At 35.1% G+C, this 20,163-nt stretch overlaps 1 protein-coding gene across 4 annotated transcripts in view; it reads left to right on the forward strand.

The window, feature by feature from the left end:
* Positions 1-20,163, forward strand: part of USP24 (ubiquitin specific peptidase 24) — a 92,366-nt gene that overhangs the window by 66,936 nt on the left and 5,267 nt on the right. For all 4 annotated transcript variants that reach the window (XM_058178939.1, XM_058178937.1, XM_058178938.1 and 1 more), the window contains 17 exons: positions 41-160; positions 617-837; positions 7,637-7,761; positions 8,270-8,411; positions 9,173-9,323; positions 10,241-10,336; positions 11,470-11,573; positions 11,669-11,782; positions 12,115-12,211; positions 12,547-12,663; positions 15,569-15,661; positions 16,494-16,596; positions 16,750-16,871; positions 17,119-17,232; positions 17,555-17,620; positions 18,105-18,171; positions 19,711-19,789. In XM_058178939.1, the coding sequence (XP_058034922.1) occupies positions 41-160; positions 617-837; positions 7,637-7,761; positions 8,270-8,411; positions 9,173-9,323; positions 10,241-10,336; positions 11,470-11,573; positions 11,669-11,782; positions 12,115-12,211; positions 12,547-12,663; positions 15,569-15,661; positions 16,494-16,596; positions 16,750-16,871; positions 17,119-17,232; positions 17,555-17,620; positions 18,105-18,171; positions 19,711-19,789 (1,931 nt within the window). The remainder of the gene's footprint in view (positions 1-40; positions 161-616; positions 838-7,636; positions 7,762-8,269; positions 8,412-9,172; positions 9,324-10,240; positions 10,337-11,469; positions 11,574-11,668; positions 11,783-12,114; positions 12,212-12,546; positions 12,664-15,568; positions 15,662-16,493; positions 16,597-16,749; positions 16,872-17,118; positions 17,233-17,554; positions 17,621-18,104; positions 18,172-19,710; positions 19,790-20,163) is intronic.

Raw genomic sequence — 20,163 nt, forward strand, 5'->3', positions numbered from 1 at the left:
AAAATAAGTATTACGCTGAAACTTTGGTTTATTTTTTAAGAGAACTACTGTGAAACGGACTTGCATTAAAGCTCTACCCAGTGTATTGGTGATACACCTCATGAGATTTGGATTTGATTGGGAAAGTGGACGTTCCATAAAATATGATGAACAGATCAAGGTAAGCTTATCTTGTTTATTTGTCTAATTACATATTTAGGGGTAATATGGTCTTTATTTTTATGTTCTCTTCCATATCAAATATACACGTAGCCTGTCTATATTAGAATAGGTGCATGGACTAGTAACGTTAAAGGTTTAAAAAAAACTTCTGCCTAAAAATATGTGGTGGTAGTGGTGATGATGATTTTAAAAATGCAATAACTTTTTTCTATAGATATAAAATGATTGTGGGCTTTATTTTTAAGTTAAAGTTCTTAGTTTGCCTCAAAGGGTCATTTTGAAAAAGCTAGGCAGAGTTTGGAGAAACTGAAAATGGTATGATTTTCTCCAACCAATAAAGTAACTTATTATATTCTATCTTCATCTTGGTTTTATACATTTTGCATAATTGAAGATTATTTATTAACATGCAACCTACTTCAGGTTTAAATTTAATCTGTTTCATTTTAAACAGTTCCCTTGGATGCTGAATATGGAACCCTATACAGTTTCAGGAATGGCTCGCCAAGATTCTTCTTCAGAAGTTGGTGACAATGGACGAAATCTAGATCAGGGTTGTAAAGGGTCTCCACAGAAGAAAGTGGCTCCTTCAGAAAACTATGAACTGGTTGGCGTAATTGTGCACAGCGGTCAAGCCCATGCAGGCCACTACTATTCTTTTATAAAAGATAGGAGGTAATTGGAAATAACTCTATTCACATGCATAGTAGTCAGTTGGTCATTTGCTAAATTAAAAGCAGTGAGGTCATCATGAGTTGAATTATAAATCTTTTTTTTTATTATTCAAAAAGTTTAACAGAAAATTTTTTTCCCCTTTCCCCCCACCTCCCCTCCCCCCTCCCTTCACAACCCCCCCCCCCTGACTTCCCGGAACGAGCACAAGGTATAGTTAAAAATAAAACAAACATATGCTAAAAAATTTTCGTCCCAACTTAATTATACCCCTACAATCATCAATTCCTAACTTCCCCCGAAAACAATCAAAAATAATACATCATAATCATTCAAAAACAGTCTGATAACTCTTAGTCTGATATCTACGTTGAATATAGTCAATCCATTTTTTCCATTCCTTTAAGTATCTTTCTTGCGTATTGTCTTTCAAAAAGGCTGATATCTTCGCCATCTCAGCCAAATTGGCAACTTTCAATATCCATTCTTCTATTGTTGGTACTTCTTTTTTCTTCCAATATTGTCCTATTAGTAATCTTGCTGCAGTTATTAGATTTAAAATCAATTTAGTCTCAATTACTGTACAATCCGTAATAATTCCCAACAAAAAAATTGCGGCAGGAACTTTATCTTCTTTTTCAAAACATTTTGTAAAATCCACCAAATTTTTATCCAAAAGGCCTTTATGTCCTTACAAGTCCACCAAATGTGAAAATATGTAGCATCATCACAATTACATCTCCAACATTTTGCTTGCATATCTGGATACATACACGATAATTTTTTAGGATCTAGATGCCATCTATAAAACATTTTATAAAAATTTTCCCTCAGATTCTGTGCCTGCGTGAATTTAACATTTCTAACCCAAATTTTTCCCAAGTTTCCAATAATATTGGCTCCTGAAAATTTTGTGCCCACTTTATCATACAGTCCTTTACCAAGTCCCTTTCAGAATCTATTTCAAGTAACACATTATACAATCTCTTTATATGCTCCTGAGACTGATTTCTAATTTGCTTTACCAAATTTCCCTCGTTCTGCTCTATACCAATTTTCTGATCTTCCTTCCATCTAGCACGTAGTTGCTCATATTGAAACCAAGTATAATTTTTCGCTTCTTCTTTTAGTATATGCAGAGATTTTAACTGCAAATTACCTCTTTCAGTATACAAAAGATCTTTATATGTAATCATTTCCTGATTCTGTTCTATATTTATATTCTCTATTGTATGTCTAGGACTTGCCCATATAGGAACCTTATAATTTAGTTTGTAAGAGTATTTTTCCAAACACAGAAGAGCAGTTCTTAACACATGATTTTTAAAGGCCTTATCCACTTTTTTGTTATAAATTAAATATGCATGCCATCCATATAGCAAATCATAACCTTCTATATTCAAAATTCTATCCTCTGTTAAATTAAACCAATCACTTATTGCAGAGAGGGCAGCTGCTTCATAATATAATTTAAAATTAGGCATTTTAAACCTCCCTTTCCGAGAATCTTGAATTATTTTCATTTTAACCCTAGCTTTTTTACCTTCCCATATAAATTTATTAATTCCCTTCTGCCATTCCTCAAGATTCTTATCTTTCTTAATTATTGGTATCATCTGAAAGAGGAATAAAAATCTAGGTAAAACATTCATTTTAATAGCAGCAATTCTCCCCAGCAAAGATAATTGCAATTTTTCCAAACAATCAACTCCTTCTGAACTTTTGCCATAAAACCTCATAGTTATTCTTATACAATTTCACATTTGACGATGTAATATAAACCCTAAATATTTAACCTTCTTTACAATTTCAAATCCTGTTATTTCCTCTAGTTTTTCTTTCTGTTGTCTGGCCATATTTTTATTATCACTTTTGTCTTTTCTGATTTACCTTAAACCCTGAAACCTTCCCATATTGATCAATTATTTCCAACAAAGATTTACTAGAATTTATAGGGTTTGTTAAAGTAATCACCAAATCATCTGCAAAAGCTCTTAACTTATATTCATGTTGTCTAACTCTAATTCCTCTATCTCCTTTACTTCTCGTATTTTATCCAATAATGGTTCTAGAGTTAAAATAAACAATAATGGTGATAAAGGACATCCCTGTCTTGTTCCTTTCGCAATCTTAAAAGGTTCTGTTAAGCTACCATTGATTATAATCTGTGCTGTTTGCTCTCCATAAATTGCCCTAATTATTCTTAAAACCATCTCCAAATTGCATCTTTTCTATTAATTTAAATAAAAATCCCAATGCAATCGATCAAAAGCTTTCTCTGCATCGAGAAAAATAAATGCTGCTGGAATAAAATTTTCTTTTCTAAATACTCCAGTAAATTAACAATCTGCCTAACATTATTCCTCATCTGTCTCCCTTTTATAAATCCAGATTGATCATTATGAATTCTTCGCTGCAGAATCAACATTAATCTATTAGCTATTATTTTAACAAAATCTTATAATCATTATTTAAAAGTGAGATTGGCCTATAATTCCCAGGTTTAGAACAATCCTGTTCCTCTTTGGTATCAATGAAATAAAAGAGGTTCTCCATGAGGGGGGAATTCCCCCTCCTATTTGTATCTGATTAAATAATTCCTTAAGTGGACCTAACATCTCATCCTGTAAATTCCTATAATAACTAACTGTAAGCCCATCCGTACCAGGAGTTTTCCCATTTTAATTGTTTAATTACCAAAATAATTTCTTCAGAGGTTATAGGCCGATTCAGTTCATCCGTTTGTTCTAAAGTTAAATTTTTAACCTTATATTCCTTCAAATAATTATCAATATCCCTATTCAATATATTATCTTTAAGATATAAATTTGTATAATATTCTAAAAAGCTTTTTAATTTTATCCTGTTGATATCTCTTTACCTTTATATTCTATTTTTCTATAGTACGTTGTTTTTGTCTTTTCCTTAAAGTATATGCTAACCACCTACCAGGTCTATTTGCATTACAAAAGTATTATGTTTGGCATATTGTATATTTGTTGCCACCTGATCAGCCATTATCATATTAAATTGATTCTGTAGTAACTTTATTGCATCTTTAAGTTTTTGATCATGTGGTTATGTATTAATAATTGTTGTTTCTTATAAATTTCCTCTTCTAAATACCTACGCTGTCTTTGTTGCTTATTTCTCTGTCTATTATTAAGATATATTAATACACCTCTCATAAAAGCTTTACTGGCGTCCCAAACCATTTCTATCGATGTTTCATTATTCAAATTATAATCAAAAAATTCTTTCATCTGCTTTTTACATTGATTTACATTATCCTGATATCTAAACAAATTTTCATTTAATCTCCAAGTTCTTCTACCTCTTTTCCATATTGCAATTCCATCCAAACAGGACTATGATCAGACAAACATCTTGGAAATATCTTAGTTTTCTTCACCCTAAAAAGCAAATCATTAGAAATTAAAATAAAATCAATACGTGAGAAGGATTGATGCCTATCAGAGAAAAAGTATAGTCTCTTTCCTCCAAATTCCGCAGTCTCCATACATCTCTTAACTCAAAATCTTCTATCATGTCAAAAAAGGATTTAGGCAGCTTTGCGTGTGCAGGTATCTTCTTAGAAGAAATTCTCTTGTCCTTTCGTGTATCTATTACTCCATTCCAATCTCCCAATATAATACACGATTTATAATCCCATAGAATCAATTTATCATATAACATTCTATAAAATTTTTCTTGTTGCTGATTGGGTGCGTATATACCAAACAAGAGGGTCCTTTTTGTTTCTATTGTAAGTTCAATAGCAATATATCTTCCGTGAATATCTGCCTCTATTAACTTGGCTGGTATATCTTTTCTCAAATAAACCACTATGCCATGTTTTTTCTCCAAAGCTGAAGCAACAAAATGTTTACCTAACTTTGAGTTTATTAAGTACTTTTGATCTGATAATTTAATATGCGTTTCTTGTAAGCAAATAACATCATTTTAAATTGTTTCAAATAATGAAATATTTTTCTTCTCTTCTGAGCTGTATTCAAACCATTGACATTCCAAGTCAAGATTTCATTTGCCATTACTGGCCTGCTGAAGCTTTTGAGCAATCAGCTGAAGATCGTCCTCCGCTATCTTCGGCCGTGCTCCTCCCACCGCTTCTGTAGCAGAATCCTGAACTTTACTTTGAGTTTGTTGCTCCTTTTCTTTACGCTTAAGGGCTCCCCTCGTCAGTCTTTGTTCTTGTGGTTGTTCCTCAGATGGTAACATCACTGGAATCACCTCAGCTTCCACACCCATTTGAGTCTCTTGAATTTTTTTTTCTTTTATTTCTATTTTCAAGTTTCAGCACTGTAGAAAGAAAATCTTTGGCCTTAAGCACTGTGTCAATACGATATCTCCTTCCTTGATAATACACTGTCAAACCAACTGGAACCTCCCATCTAAATTGAATCTGGTATTTCTTTAGTTCTTGTGTAAAAAATGTAAAGTCCTTTCTATCCCTTAACATCTTGGGAGGAATCTCTTTCAAAACCTTCAACTCCTGTTCTCCTATTTTCAAGTTTTTCTGAAAAGCAACTTGCAAAATTTGATTCCTCACTATTCTTTTCAAAAAATAAACCACCATACCATGTTTTTTCTCCAAAGCTGGAGCAACAAAATGTTTACCTAACTTTGAGTTTATTAAGTACTTTTGATCTGATAATTTAATATGCGTTTCTTGTAAGCAAATAACATGATTTTTAAATTGTTGCAAATAATGAAATATTTTTCTTGTTGCTGATTGGGTGCATATATACCAAACAAAAGGGTCTTTTTGTTTCTATTGTAAGTTCAATAGCAATATATCTTCCGTGAATATCTGCCTCTATTAACTTGGCTGGTATATCTTTTCTCAAATAAACCACTATGCCATGTTTTTCTCCAAAGCTGAAGCAACAAAATGTTTACCTAACTTTGAGTTTGTTGCTCCTTTTCTTTACGCTTAAGGGCTCCCTCGTCAGTCTTTGTTCTTGTGGTTGTTCCTCAGATGGTAACATCACTGGAATCACCTCAGCTTCCACACCCATTTGAGTCTCTTGAATTCTTTTTCTATTATTTCTATTTTCAAGTTTCAACACTGTAGAAAGAAAATCTTTGGCCTTAAGCACTGTGTCAATACGATATCTCCTTCCTTGATAATACACTGTCAAACCAACTGGAACCTCCCATCTAAATTGAATCTGGTATTTCTTAAGTTCTTGTGTAAAAAATGTAAAGTCCTTTCTATCCCTTAACATCTTGGGAGGAATCTCTTTCAAAACCTTCAATTCCTGTTCTCCTATTTTCAAGTTTTTCTGAAAAGCAACTTGCAAAATTTGATTCCTCACTGTTCTTTTCAAAAATAAACCACTATGCCATGTTTTTCTCCAAAGCTGAAGCAACAAAATGTTTACCTAACTTTGAGTTTGTTGCTCCTTTTCTTTACGCTTAAGGGCTCCCCTCGTCAGTCTTTGTTCTTGTGGTTGTTCCTCAGATGGTAACATCACTGGAATCACCCCACCTTCCACACCCATTTGAGTCTCTTGAATTCTTTTTTCTATTATTTCTATTTTCAAGTTTCAGCACTGTAGAAAGAAAATCTTTGGCCTTAAGCACTGTGTCAATACGATATCTCCTTCCTTGATAATACACTGTCAAACCAACTGGAACCTCCCATCTAAATTGAATCTGGTATTTCTTAAGTTCTTGTGTAAAAAATGTAAAGTCCTTTCTATCCCTTAACATCTTGGGAGGAATCTCTTTCAAAACCTTTAACTCCTGTTCTCCTATTTTCAAGTTTTTCTGAAAAGCAACTTGCAAAATTTGATTCCTCACTGTTCTTTTCAAAAAATAAACCACAATGTCTCTAGGAAGTTTCTTTTTAAAAGGGTAGAAGTCAGGAAATCAAAAATACTTGCAATCCAATAATTGTTCGCTCGCACTCATTCCGTCTGCTTAAAGAGATCCATAAAGATAAGACAATTAGCAGAGATGGACACTTTCTTCTTTTCCTGCTTTTGCAGGAGCGCACTGAAGTCGGAGCTTATGGCAGGAATATTTATGGGACTCTCGACCCACAGGGCTCTGCTTAATTAAAAACAAAGCTCCTGGGGAGGTCTACCACACCCCCGCAGCTCTTATCTTTCTCTTTCATCCAGAGAAAGAGATTAAAGCCGGCGTTTTCCTGGCTTTTACGAAGTTCCATACGGAGCTCCTTAATTAGGAGCTCAGCGAAGAAGGTGGCGCCAACGGAAGTTCCCGAATTATAAATCTTTATTGGCAAACATTTTTATGTAGCACACCAAGCATTAGAAAGATCCTCACTGAACTAATGCCATCAGATTAGATTAATATTTTCCTATTAGCTGGTTGCCTAGGGCTGTAAAGACAGGTATGAAATACAGTGTATGTTGGTAAACTAGAATATTTGTATGTTCATAAACAATTATGTTTTGCAAACTTGGCTTGACAGAAGATAGACTATATAACACTCTTTTTCAGAGTGCCATTGTTAAACATACAAAGTAACATAGCTATACAAAAGAGTTATTGACAGCCTCGGAGATATCACTAGATTTCTAGAAATCCCAGAAATGCAGTAAACAATAAAAGTAATCTTCAGAATCCACAAAGACTTAATAAATCTGATGAATGTTGATTGGGATGAGGGAGTGAATGGGACTGAAAACCAGAAAAATAGCATTTAAAATATAAGTTGTGGTAAAGTTTTATTTTAATGTATCACCTGAAACATTTAAAGCACCATGTTCAAAAATTAATATAGTCTGTCTTTTTTTTTCTGTAACCACAGGGGAAGTGGGAAAGGAAAATGGTATAAATTTAATGACACTGTTGTTGAAGAATTTGAACTTAATGATGAAACTTTGGAATATGAATGTTTTGGAGGAGAGTATAGACCAAAGGTTTATGATCAATGTAAGTATACGCCTACATTTTAATTATCTCTTACAAATATATTTAGCATATTTTAACCTTATTAGAAACAATCATTTGAAAAAAGCTTTTATCAAGTCTTGAAACTGACAAATGTGACTGTTATATATAATTAGGTTACTAATTCATTTTATCGAATAGATAACATAAAAATAAGTACAAAAAAATACCAGTTGATTCGGGGTTTAAAATGTAATAAACTGTATAGCCAGCTGAGCAATGTAATCTGCTATGGTATCTCCCCCTCCCCGAAATCTTAATAAGTATGGCAAGTCATTAGCATTGGTTGTGCCAAAATTAATGGAATAAACTGGGGAAGGCAGATTTCTGTTTAGTGCTCTCTAGATGGGACGCTCAGCTATTGAGAGTGTTTTTACTACAGCCACCATTATAATTACCATGAGAAACTACTTTATGTATACTCCTACTAAGGAAATCAGATCTCCCAATCTGAATATTTCCTTCCTTCCCTCTTTCATTGCTTCTTCAGCAAACCCATATCCTGATGTTCGCCGTCGCTACTGGAATGCCTACATGCTCTTCTATCAACGAGTCTCTGAACAGAACTCCCCAGTCTTGCCAAAGAAAAGTCGAGTCAGTGTTGTGCGCCAAGAAGCTGAGGATCTCACCTTGTAAGATTTCTTATCCTTAAATTCCAGCATTTGATTCATGTGCAGAATTTCAGTACTTCTGACTCCAAAATTAAGGTTATCCTGTCCTTATAGGACAAAACCTATTTAAAAGGGTATCCTTGAGCCTGTGTCTGACTACACATAATCCCAGGACAAGTTGCAACATGTTTAGAGCTTGGGGAAAGCCAAGAGAAGTTTGAAAATAGATACTGAAGAAAAGAAAAGGGTTTCCTAATTTATAATACTCAAACTTCTTATCTATATAGCTTTTTTTTCCTCGTGAGAAAGCAAGGAAGTTTTGAGTGCTATCTAAACCCATGGGTCTAGCCATCAGAATCCTCAGCCAATCACAGCAATATTTTAATTTGATAGATGGCTTCCTGCCAGCTAGTGATTCCCATCATGACACTTAGTTATATTAACAGTTTTTGCCATGGCTGCAAATTGGTTGACCACATTAGCAATACACTGTTTTTATCCATTCCTTTAGATTTCTATCCTTTTAAAATATGTATTTCTTGTCCTATACTAACCTCAAGTGAATCACCAGATGGAGTGATAAACTTCACAAATTCACAAAAATGTGCAAAGAGGTGAGAGTTCCTCTGATATGGAGCATTGTTGTATAATCTATAAGTATTTAATATATGATAGGACTGAGTTCTCTTACAAGCTGTGCAATCAGATGTACAATGCAGGATGAATACTAAACTTGAAGTATGGAAACTGATGGACAATTATGTTTGTAATATTTTCTTCAGGTCTGCTCCATCTTCTCCAGATATTTCACCACAATCATCTCCACGGCCCCACAGACCTAGTAGTGACCGTCTGTCCATTTTGACTAAATTGGTCAAAAAAGGAGAGAAAAAAGGATTATTTGTGGAGAAGATGCCAGTTCGAATATATCAGGTAAGCCATAATTACAGCACCTGGATAGTCGTTAAAAAGTTAGGTTTATATGTTCATTTGCTGAAGTATAAATATATAGAATAGAATAGAATAGAATAGAATATAGTATAGTATAGAATATAGTAGTTTCAGTTCTGAAACAAACCACTAATAATCCTGGAAATTTACATTTTGCTCATTATCAATAATTGGCCTTACTAGCTTGCTTCAATTAATTTAAAGCACATGCTTTAAGCTGCTGTTTGAAGAATCCATTCCTGTTTATAGATGATATTGCTACAATCCTTTAGCAGTCCAAAGCATTTACCATCACAAGCATTTGACAAAAGCAAAAATCTTGTGTTAATAAGAAAGGAAAAGATTTAGAAGACAAGGAGAATGACTAGTATATATATATATGACTACTCATAAAGAAGATCTGAAGCAAAATTGAAAGAATAGTTAAGATCAGAAGCTTTATTTAGTATAAACAAAATCTTGTTTACACCAACAGTGTTTTACCATACCTTACCATAACTTTCTGCCCTTGCAAAACATCTTAATGAAGTGAAACCAGTGAGTTACATGCAGGAAAATGAAGGTCTAATTTAATTAGGACTGAAAAGGCCAAAATATATGTCAGAAGTATGAAAAGAGAAAACAAAAGTTAGTGTGGGTGCATATGATAAAAGAAGGAAGGCATAGACTTATTTACATTCCTTTTTAGCATTTTGCATAATCCAGTTTATTGTGAAAGGAAATGGTATGCTTGTTAGGCATTTATGAAGCATTATAAAAAAGTTTTTAGTGAGATTTCTAATATATGTATATATAGCTTCTGAATAACCTGTACTCCTACCATAATACTTTTATTGCTCATACAGTATCATATTTTTAAATAATTCCTTGATACTGGTTTATTACATATTGCTTTTCAGATGGTAAGAGATGAAAACCTGAAATTTATGAAGAACAGGGATGTCTACTGCAGTGACTATTTTAGTTTTGTTCTGTCATTAGCTTCATTAAATGCTGTAAGTAGTGAATTTAATATTTCAGTTATTAAGTCCATGCAATATCAGATATTGATATATATCAATATATATATCCTCCGGATACCGTCAGCTAAACAATGTCGGCTGGCGACCTCTAGGGGGAGGGCCTTCTCTGTGGGGGCCCCTACCCTCTGGAACGAGCTCCCTCTGGGGCTTCGTCAACTTCCCGATCTCAAGTCCTTCCGCCGCGAGCTGAAGACGTTGCTGTTTCGAATAGCAGGACTAGCTTGAATGTAATTTTAAATTGGGATTTTTAAAAAAGGGGTTTAAATGAGGTTTTAAATTTGTATTTAAAAGTTAGAGCATCAGTTGAATTAACTATCTATTCTTTTAGCTGTTTTTTATCTATTATATGTTTTCTGTTGTTTTTTGACTGTGAACCGCCCTGAGTCCTTCGGGAGATGGGCGGTATACAAATATAATAAATAAATAAAATAAATAAATATGCTAACCTGTGAACTCAGACAAGATGGACAGGCTAGTCCCTAGAATTAGCTCAGCAGGCTCTTCCAAGCTCCTTCAGAGAACTGGAAAGCTATGGTCTCCAGATATCATAGGTTATCAATATTTTGGAAAGATTGTGCCAACAGGCTTGAAAGAGGTGCTGCATGGTTCTAGTTATCCTGGATAATTACTGTCCAATCCTAAGTACTTCCTTTTGTAGGGATGATTGTTGAGAGAACGGAGGGGATCAACTGTTGAGCACATTAGAGGAAATGGATTATCTAGATATTTATTTAACCGGGATTCATATTGGTCACTTTTTATTAGGAGCTGAACAAATAGATTGTGCCATTCCTGGATCTGCTGGATTCCATAATAGCTTTTAATACTATTGAATATTGTATTTTTGGGAACCTATGCAAGAATTAGAGAGTTCAAGTACTGTTTAGTAATGAACAGTTTCAGTCACTGGTTATGGGGAGAAAGAGGTTGGCTTGGTAGCCATTTATTTCATTGAATGGTAGCTCTAAAAGAAACTTTTATTTTCCAGTTTCTTGTTAAAAGTGGCTTTTACAACTTATATAATTATAACATAAGAATTATGTTTAAGGAACTAAACTAAAATGCAGTCTTATATAATCTATATAATCTAATGTCTCTCTGTCTAGACAAAGTTGAAGCATACGCATTACCCATCTATGGCAAAAGTGAGTCTACAACTAGCAGTCCATTTTCTCTTCCAAACATATCTGCGAACAAAGAAAAAACTCAGGTGACATTTTATTTAAAAGTTATTTTTTCTTAAGAATACACATACACTCATTCTTTTCTGGCCATACCAATATTTCTCTGTTTGCTTCCTTTAAGGATTGATACAGAAGAATGGATTGCAACCATTGATGCTTTAGTTTCTAAAAGTTTTGATGCTTGTCAGTGGTTAGTTGAATATTTAGTTGAAGCTGAAGGAAGAGAACTTATTAAGTAAGTACTAACATAGTTGGTCAATCTGTTTGATAAGATTACATGATATTGTATCCTTTCCAGTTCAAATTCCCCTACTTATATAGCCTCTGTTTATGTAGTTTATGTAGTTGTGAAAAAACAATGTGCAGAGATATCAGCAGGCCCACAATAACCCACAATAACCCTATGGTTTGTAGATAACCCTAGAGATAATTATCTTATCTAGTCTCTCTGCACCTGTGAATATTAGGTTTCCCAGTAGGAATATAAAAAAAAACCAAATATAATTTAAATTAGAGCATGAAACAGTTCAGTTTGGCTTCATTTCTCAATGATGGGGTATTTTTCAGAACATTTTTGCTGGAATGCAGTGTAAGAGAAGTGAGAGTTGCTGTAGCCACAATTCTTGAAAAAACCTTAGACAGTGCCTTGTTTCATCAAGAAAAGGTCAGTAATGTAAAAACCACACTGCTCTTTTATTCATTGCATATTAGTAAATTTCTATAATTTGTTAATTAGTTGACAAGAATCATATGACTTCTAATTGTTATGAATGGAATGTTTACATTCAGTAGATATTTTTTATGAAAACATCTGCTATGATTCTTTTAAAAGCTTGTTTCAAGTCTGTCTGACTTTTAAGACTTTAAGAAAGTGTCAGCTTTATTGCAAGCTTTGAAAAAATATTTTTTGCTTTCATCTGTAATATTTTATATTCATTATAAGCTTGAATTATTAAATTGATAATTTCAAATAAGGCCTTACTTTTACTTTTTTGACAGCTAAAAAGTTTGCATCAGCTAATAGAGGTGTTGCTGAACCTATTGGACAAAGATGTCCCTGAGAACTGTAAAAATTGTGCCCAGTACTTCTTCTTGTTCAACAATTTTGTACAAAAGGTAAAAAAAAAAATCTACTTTTCAGATTGCTGTAATTAGATAAAAGAATGAGGCTATATTGCAAAAAATTTCCAGTCTTGCATAGAAAAAAAATCTGTCCTTTGCCAAGTGGAAGCTCTCTATAGTATACGAAGTGATAGTTTCAACTTGCTATTCCATAAGAAAAGTAAACTGAAATTCAAAGTTCTCCTAGGGAAGATTTTTGAGGAAGTACCAGAAGGCTCTGAAAGAAATGGATTATCACAACGAAGGCGAATATATGTGTCCCAAGATGCAGGCTCCAATCTGGTTCAGTCAGTTGGACCAGAGGTTCAGTCTTTTAGCTTTTAGACTTATGCTGGAACCCATTCTCAGGGAACTTCTCTCTAGCAGTGTGTGTGCTTTGAGCTGTTCTGTGTGTGGTATTTATATGGTGCCTGTTGTGTGTGACTTTTTAGATACTGATTGGGGTGTTGAGGGCTGGCTATTTTGTTGGCTGTTGTCTCCTTGTTCTGCCAAGCCCTCCCTCTTAATTACTTGATAAACTTATTTATTTATTTATTTATTTGATTTTTATACCGCCCTTCTCCCAAAGGACTCAGGGCGGTTTACAGCCAACATAAAAAACAATTTTATAAATAAAATTAAAAACATTTTAAAAATCTAATTCAATTTGACTAACCCCATTTAAAACTATTAATAGAAAAATGATAAAAAAAACCAATTAAAAACCATAATGCATTAGGCCAGCCCGGCACGGTAAAACAGAAAGGTCTTGAGTTCACGTCGGAAGGTCCGGAGGTCGGGGAGTAATCGTAACGCCAGAGGAAGCTCATTTCATAGGGCAGGTGCTCCCACAGAGAAGGCTCTCCCCCTGGGGGTCGCCAGCTGACATTGTAAGCTCCACCAATGAAACTGGTGGTAAGTCAGTACTCCTGTTGACTGACAAGGGTGTTGTGGTCCGCCAGCAGCCTGTGGAGCTGGCAGCGGAGTCAGACAGTGAGGAGGCTGGGGAGAAACATGGGCCAGTCCTGGAGTCTGGGGAAGGCTTGGATGAGGGCTCTACATTGAAGGCAGAGATGGGGCCAGGGCCATCTAAGAGTTATGCGCGGACTCCGGAGCCTCCAGAGTCAGACATCAGAGAGGCAGAGGAACAGGAGGAGTCTGTTCCTAGTGCATGCATGCGCAGAGCTGCCAGAAGGCAAGAATAGTTAAAACAAAAGGGAGGACTTGGGAGTAAGGCCTGGAGATGATTGGCCCCTCCCATAAGGCTTAAAAGAAGAACAAAGGCATGTGGGCCCTTTGCAGGAAAGCAACGTTATTAATTCTGTTCCCAGTCGACATCTCTGTTTGATTCTGGACTCCATGTAGCTTTGCCAAGTAGATCTTTGGCAGCATGTCAAGAGAGATAAAGGTTGGTGATTATCCCGAAGGACTTCTCCCAAAGAACTTTTTGCAACTAATTGGGACTCAGCTGTGAATGAAAGTAAGTCACAGCTGTTGCAATAAAAGAGGTTTTTGGGACTACTTTTTTTTTTTATTTGCATTTATATCCTGCCCTTCGAAGACTCAGGGCGGCTTACACTATGTTAAGCAATAGTCTTCATTCATTTGTATATTATATACAAAGTCAACTTATTGCCCCCAACAATCTGGGTCCTCATTTTATCTACCTTATAAAGGATGGAAGGCTGAGTCAACCTTGGGCCTGGTGGGACTTGAACCTGCAGTAATTGCAAGTAGCTGTGTTAATAACAAACTATCTTAGCAGTCTGAGCCACCAGAGGCCCTACTTGTGTGTTTTAATGACTCAGTAAGCCTAGGTCACAACAAAGGGGCCCATTTCTTAGACTTCAAGTTCCCAGAGAATGGGCTCTAGCACAAGTCCAAAAGCTCAGAAGACTAAACCTCTGGTCCCACTGACCAAACCAGAATGGATCCTGCAGAAGTGAATTATCTTGAGTCTTTTCAATCAGGATTCAGGCCTAGTTATAGTACTGAGACAACATTGGCTGTGGTTGTTGAGGATAACTTCTGGTGGGATGGGGTAGTGCATCCTGGTCCTCCTTGATCTTTCTGAGGCTTTCTATACTATAAACTGTATTCTTTTGGGATGGCTCAGGGGATTGGAGTGGGAGGTACCATGTTACAATGGTTCTTCTCCTTTCTGCAGGGCCAGTTCCAGTTGGTGTTGAAAAGGAAGCAGATTTCTTTCTAAGCCTAAGAATTTAAAATAGTCTGAAGACTTACAGTCATTAACCTCATCGTGTACTGTTGATGCTGCTTCAAATACCACCCTTTGCTATTCTTTGCATAGTACTGTATTTTTCGGAGTATAAGACACACCTTTTTCCCCCCTAAAATAGGATGGAAATGTTGGTGCTTCTTATACACCGAATACAGACATTTTTGGCTTCCTGAAGCCCTGCCCCACTCGTTCCATTTTTTTTTCCAAAAAACGGGGTGCGCAGAGGGTTTGGGAGGCTTGCAGAATGCTCCTGGGGGCAAAAACTATTTTTTTTCTTTGAAATCTTCATGCATTTTATACACCAGTGCATCTTATAGTCCGAAAAATACGGTAGTTCACAGAACAGTATAAGAAGTAGGTTTTAGTTAAAGGTATTATACTATAATTACCTCTTAATTGTTATGTTATAGTTTTGGCAGATCAATCACGTCTTATTATTGAGCTAATAGGAAAAAAACTCAAAGGAAAAAAGCAAAGTAAAAATGCCCAGGTAGTTTGGTCTCACAGAGCCATTTAAAGTCTGTAGATCAATATACCAGTAGTTGAATGTAATCAGATAAGTTTTAAGAAGTATTTCAGAGTAAGTGCTTGATCAATTATAATTAAATATTTAACCTCATTTTGTGGTTTCTCCATGTTTTCTAGAACATAACCCTTTGTTTTTCCTGTCTTCTACAGCAGGGTATAAGAGCCTGTGACCTCCTCCTCAGGCATAGTGCCTTGAGTCATATGATCAATTTCCTTCTTGGTCCCAACCGGCAGAATAACCAGGTATGAGCATAGGGATAACACTTCAGTCTCTGAGCAGAATATGTACTTTAGTATAGTTCAGAAACTTAGTAGTAAATTTATTTATTGATTGATTTGATTTCTATACCGCCCTTCTCCCAAAGGACTCAGGGCGGTTTCCAGCCAGATAAAACACATTTATACATATAATATAAAATTTTAAAAATATATTAAAAGACCTAATTAGTAAACCTAATTGTTGGGACTTTGAGAAGACCCCTTCACTCTGCAGGCTTTATCGCAACCACTGCTGCTTTTGAATGCAGGAAGACTGCAAGAAATGCAATCATATTGTTTTTCCCCAAGAATGGGCAACGTCCCCTGAAATTACAGCTTCTGTTCATTCGGAAATAATCCCTAAGTAAGAGAGTATGAGAGCTGTTTGGCCTAAATTACCTGTATCTGCCAATTATGAGACTGTCGGATAAATGTGATTCAGATGGAATAACTCTGAGTTTCTACTTCTTAAAGTACCCTGTATGCCCATTAATGGGATTTTCAATCGAGTATTGACAGTTTAACGGAATACATAGCTTAGATGCTGGCTATGCTAGAAAGTCTAATCTATCTGCCCTCCAGCTTGCCCATTCTTTTGAAGCTACTTGAAAGTTCAGGATGGTGTAGCTTATGTTCTTCTTGAATAGACAACAACATCTCCTTATTTTGGCTGTGGTAACTTTTTCATCAAATCACTCTGAAAGCATGCTGTTGCCATTCAGCCTGGTTGAATCAGTCTTCATGCCTTTAATGCATGAAAATATATATTAAATGAACTATGAGTGCTTATACAATGTTTGATATACTTAAAAAACAGAATCGCAGATGGAGTTCCGCACAAGCCCGGGAATTTGGCTTCCTCCATAATACTGTGGCATTGCTGGTCTTGAATTCAGATGTCTCCTCACAGAGGAATGTAGGTAAGTCTTTCTAGTTTTTCTCGATGACCCCAGCTAGATGACTGTGTTATAGCTGCAGTATGTTTGCTACCCCTGATCATTTTTAAATTATTATTTATTATCGGGGGGGTTTTCAGGACCAAGTGTAGTTTTATATTTGTACTTCTCTTACAGCTCCTGGTTTGTTTGCCCTGCATTCACCCCTTAGCATTACTACTTCAGGGCCACTTTTGGCCCTTCATGAAGAAGTAGAAGCTTTGATATTCCTATCTGAGGGGAAGCCTTATTTAATGGAGGTAAGCAGCTATTTTACATCTATTTTATGATGAGTTAAATATAATCGAGAACTAAGGCTTTAATCAAGTTGGTCTAGAATCCAGTCTCAGAACACTGTTTAGAAATGATGTTACTGCAACTACAATACTACTGTACCACCCAAGTAGTGAAGAGATACCAAATAAGTATGTAATGAAATGCTTACCAAGTTATATAGTGTACTGGTTTTTAAAATAATAATGATAATCCTTTGCTCTTCTCTCAAAGGTGATGCACGCTTTAAGGGAGCTAACTGGATCACTCTCAATCCTTATTGAGATGGTGGTCTACTGCTGCTTTTGCAATGAGCACTTTTCCCTTACCATGTTGCATTTCATCAAGGTAAATTTTCGTAATCAATTTTCAAGGCATGAATTGTTCTAGAACTGATACCCAGCCCCTGTAGCACTGATTTAAGAATATGCACTCTACAACAGAAATTTTGGTTTCCATTGTGTGTGGTCTCTTGGCAACTGCTGATTCCTTCTGAATCTTAAGGACTGATACACACTTTAGTTTTCCGTGCTATTACTTTAAGGAGTTACAAAATGTCTATGATTTCTTATTCTTATTCTTTTACAATGAATGTTTCTAAAATACAAATAAATATAGTAGTTTACCTGTGTACCTTCTGCTTGCCTGAATTTATATTTTTCGCTTGCAGAATCAACTGGAGACAGCTCCACCTCATGAACTGAAGAATATTTTCCATCTCTTACATGAGTTATTGGTAAGTAGTAAGATTAAAAAATAAAATCTCCCTCATATCAAGCTTGTCTCTGTTGTTCTTAGAAATGGTACTGAATGGGTATGCTATTGAACTTAGTACTAAAGCTTTTGACTTTATTCTCAGCACTTTAAAATATACATAAAAATGCCCCCCAAAATTAATATCTCTACATATTAGGACCTAATTTGTAAATGCCATATGTTTTAGTGACTTTTAAATTATACTTTGGTAGATACTTAGCTGTGACTAATATTAAAATTTTGCCTATTTTTCATTATCTGGCTTGACATAGCATTCTGCTTAAACCAAAAAGTTTCTATTCTATTCTAATTGCTTTCAATAGAAACTGTGCACCACAAGCCTCAGTGTAACTGATTAAAAGTGATAAACTTTTTTATTTGATTATACCTCTTGTTTAAGTAGACTTGAAATGTTGGATTTAGATTCATTGTAGCTTAGCCTAACCTTCTCTGTTGTTTCACAGATTATTGAAGATCCTTTACAAATAGAGCGGGTCAAATTTGCATTTGAGACTGAAAATGGATTGCTGGGTTAGTACCACTGCATAGAATTAGTAACTGAGTTTCAAAGAAACATGCAATGAATCCCAACAAGACAACAGTATTTTCAAATACTACGAGACTTTAGTTTTGTGAGTGCTTCTGGTTGTAGGCATTGTAAGAGGAAAGCCATGTTATTCTTTGAGATGGGTAAAAATAGGAGACTAGCAGCAGCTTTTCTAATTATTTTATAAAATTGTAATAACATTAGTTAGTTGGAAAAAGTGCACCAGACTCCTGATGTTTAATTACTTGGGAAATCCCTTTGGAAATGAAGAAAAATTTTGCAAGTCTCTATATTCATAGATGAATTTTGTTTAAGGTATTCAGAAAAAGAATTTAGAAATAAAATATATACCGTATTTTCAGAGTATAAGATGCACTTTTCCCCCAACCTAAAAGAGGGTGAAAATTTGGGGCCCCATGCTTCTGGAAGCTGCAGATGCAGCCTCTCAAACAGCCTTCAAAAGGTCCGTTTGAGAGGCTGCCTTTGCAAAGAGAAACTCCTTTGCAAACGGAGCATTTGGAGGCTGCAAACACAGCCTCTCAAACGGAGAGCCTCTCAAGCAGATTTTTTTTTTCTTCTTATTTTCCTCCCCCAAAAATAAGGTGTGTCTTATACTCTGGAGCATCTTATACTCCGAAAAATACAGTAATTCAAGAATGGTCTGTGAGATGGGCAGCCATATAAGTATGAATTATGCATGAAGTAAATAAACTCCTTAAGAGGTATTTCTCTCATTATAGAATAGAATAGAATAGAATAGAATTTTTTATTGGCCAAGTGTGATTGGACACACAAGGAATTTGTCTTGGTGCAGATGCTCTCAGTGTGCATAAAAGAAAAGATACCTTCATCAAGGTACAACATTTACAACACAAATGATGGTCAATATATCAATATAAATCATAAGGATTGCCAGCAACAAAGTTACAGTCATACAGTCATAAGTGGAAAGAAATGGGTGATAGGAACGATGAGAAGATTAATAGTCGTGCAGATTTAGAATAGAATAGAATAGAATAGAATTTTTTTATTGGCCAAGTGTGATAGCAACTTGATTCATATTTAGTATTTTGGGGCATTTTGAGTGCTGCAATTTAAGTAGATGATATTGGAGAAATAAAAGATTATAAATTCAGGCTGTGTTGCAGATTTAAAATATCTGCAACTTGCTTACTAAAGCTTATTTTGCTGTATATTAATCTGTAAAAAGAGTTCCTTTGCGAGTAAAAGATAATGAGCCATAGCCTAAATTCAGACATTGCCAAGCTGATTAAAAAGCAGCTTGGTTTGGCATGATATCTAAATGTAAAATCATAGCAAATGTCATGATCGGCAACAGTTAATGCACCATGAAATGGAGTTTTAACTGTGAACATACAAAGATAAGTTGAAGTAAAATGGAAGGTGTAAAAGAGCTGTAAACTGTGCTTGACACATTAGCATTGAGACTGTTTATAATCTGTTTGCTCAAGATGGTGGCTACTTTTATAAATTATTATTGTTTTCATACCGTCTCTTAACAGCTCTGATGCATCACAGTAACCACGTGGACAGTAGCCGTTGCTATCAGTGTGTCAAATTCTTAGTCACACTTGCTCAAAAGTAAGTATGTAGTAAAAGTGAAGAATGGGTGCTATTCATGCCAGGTTATACTCTCTGAATATACTAGGATGTGGATTACATTTTAAATATCTTTTGTATCAAACTCAAAGCCAGATTCAAAGGTTGGAGTGTTGTGGCTATAGAACACAATAGGAACTTGGAACTAGTACTTCACTCCCGTTCATTCCTCTGTAATGTAGGCAGCGGAAATATTAGCATTGCCAGAGTAACTGCTACTAACTAGTCAACATATAGAAATATTGGTGAAAGAGACAATATTAACAAACCATTAAAAAGAATTGATGAAAAATATACTCATAGGAATGCCTTGGGATGAGAAAAAACAGCATGAAGAAACACTGTAAATTTCAACA

This window comes from Ahaetulla prasina, chromosome 3 (assembly GCF_028640845.1).
Source record: "Ahaetulla prasina isolate Xishuangbanna chromosome 3, ASM2864084v1, whole genome shotgun sequence".
Lineage (NCBI taxonomy): Eukaryota > Metazoa > Chordata > Lepidosauria > Squamata > Colubridae > Ahaetulla > Ahaetulla prasina.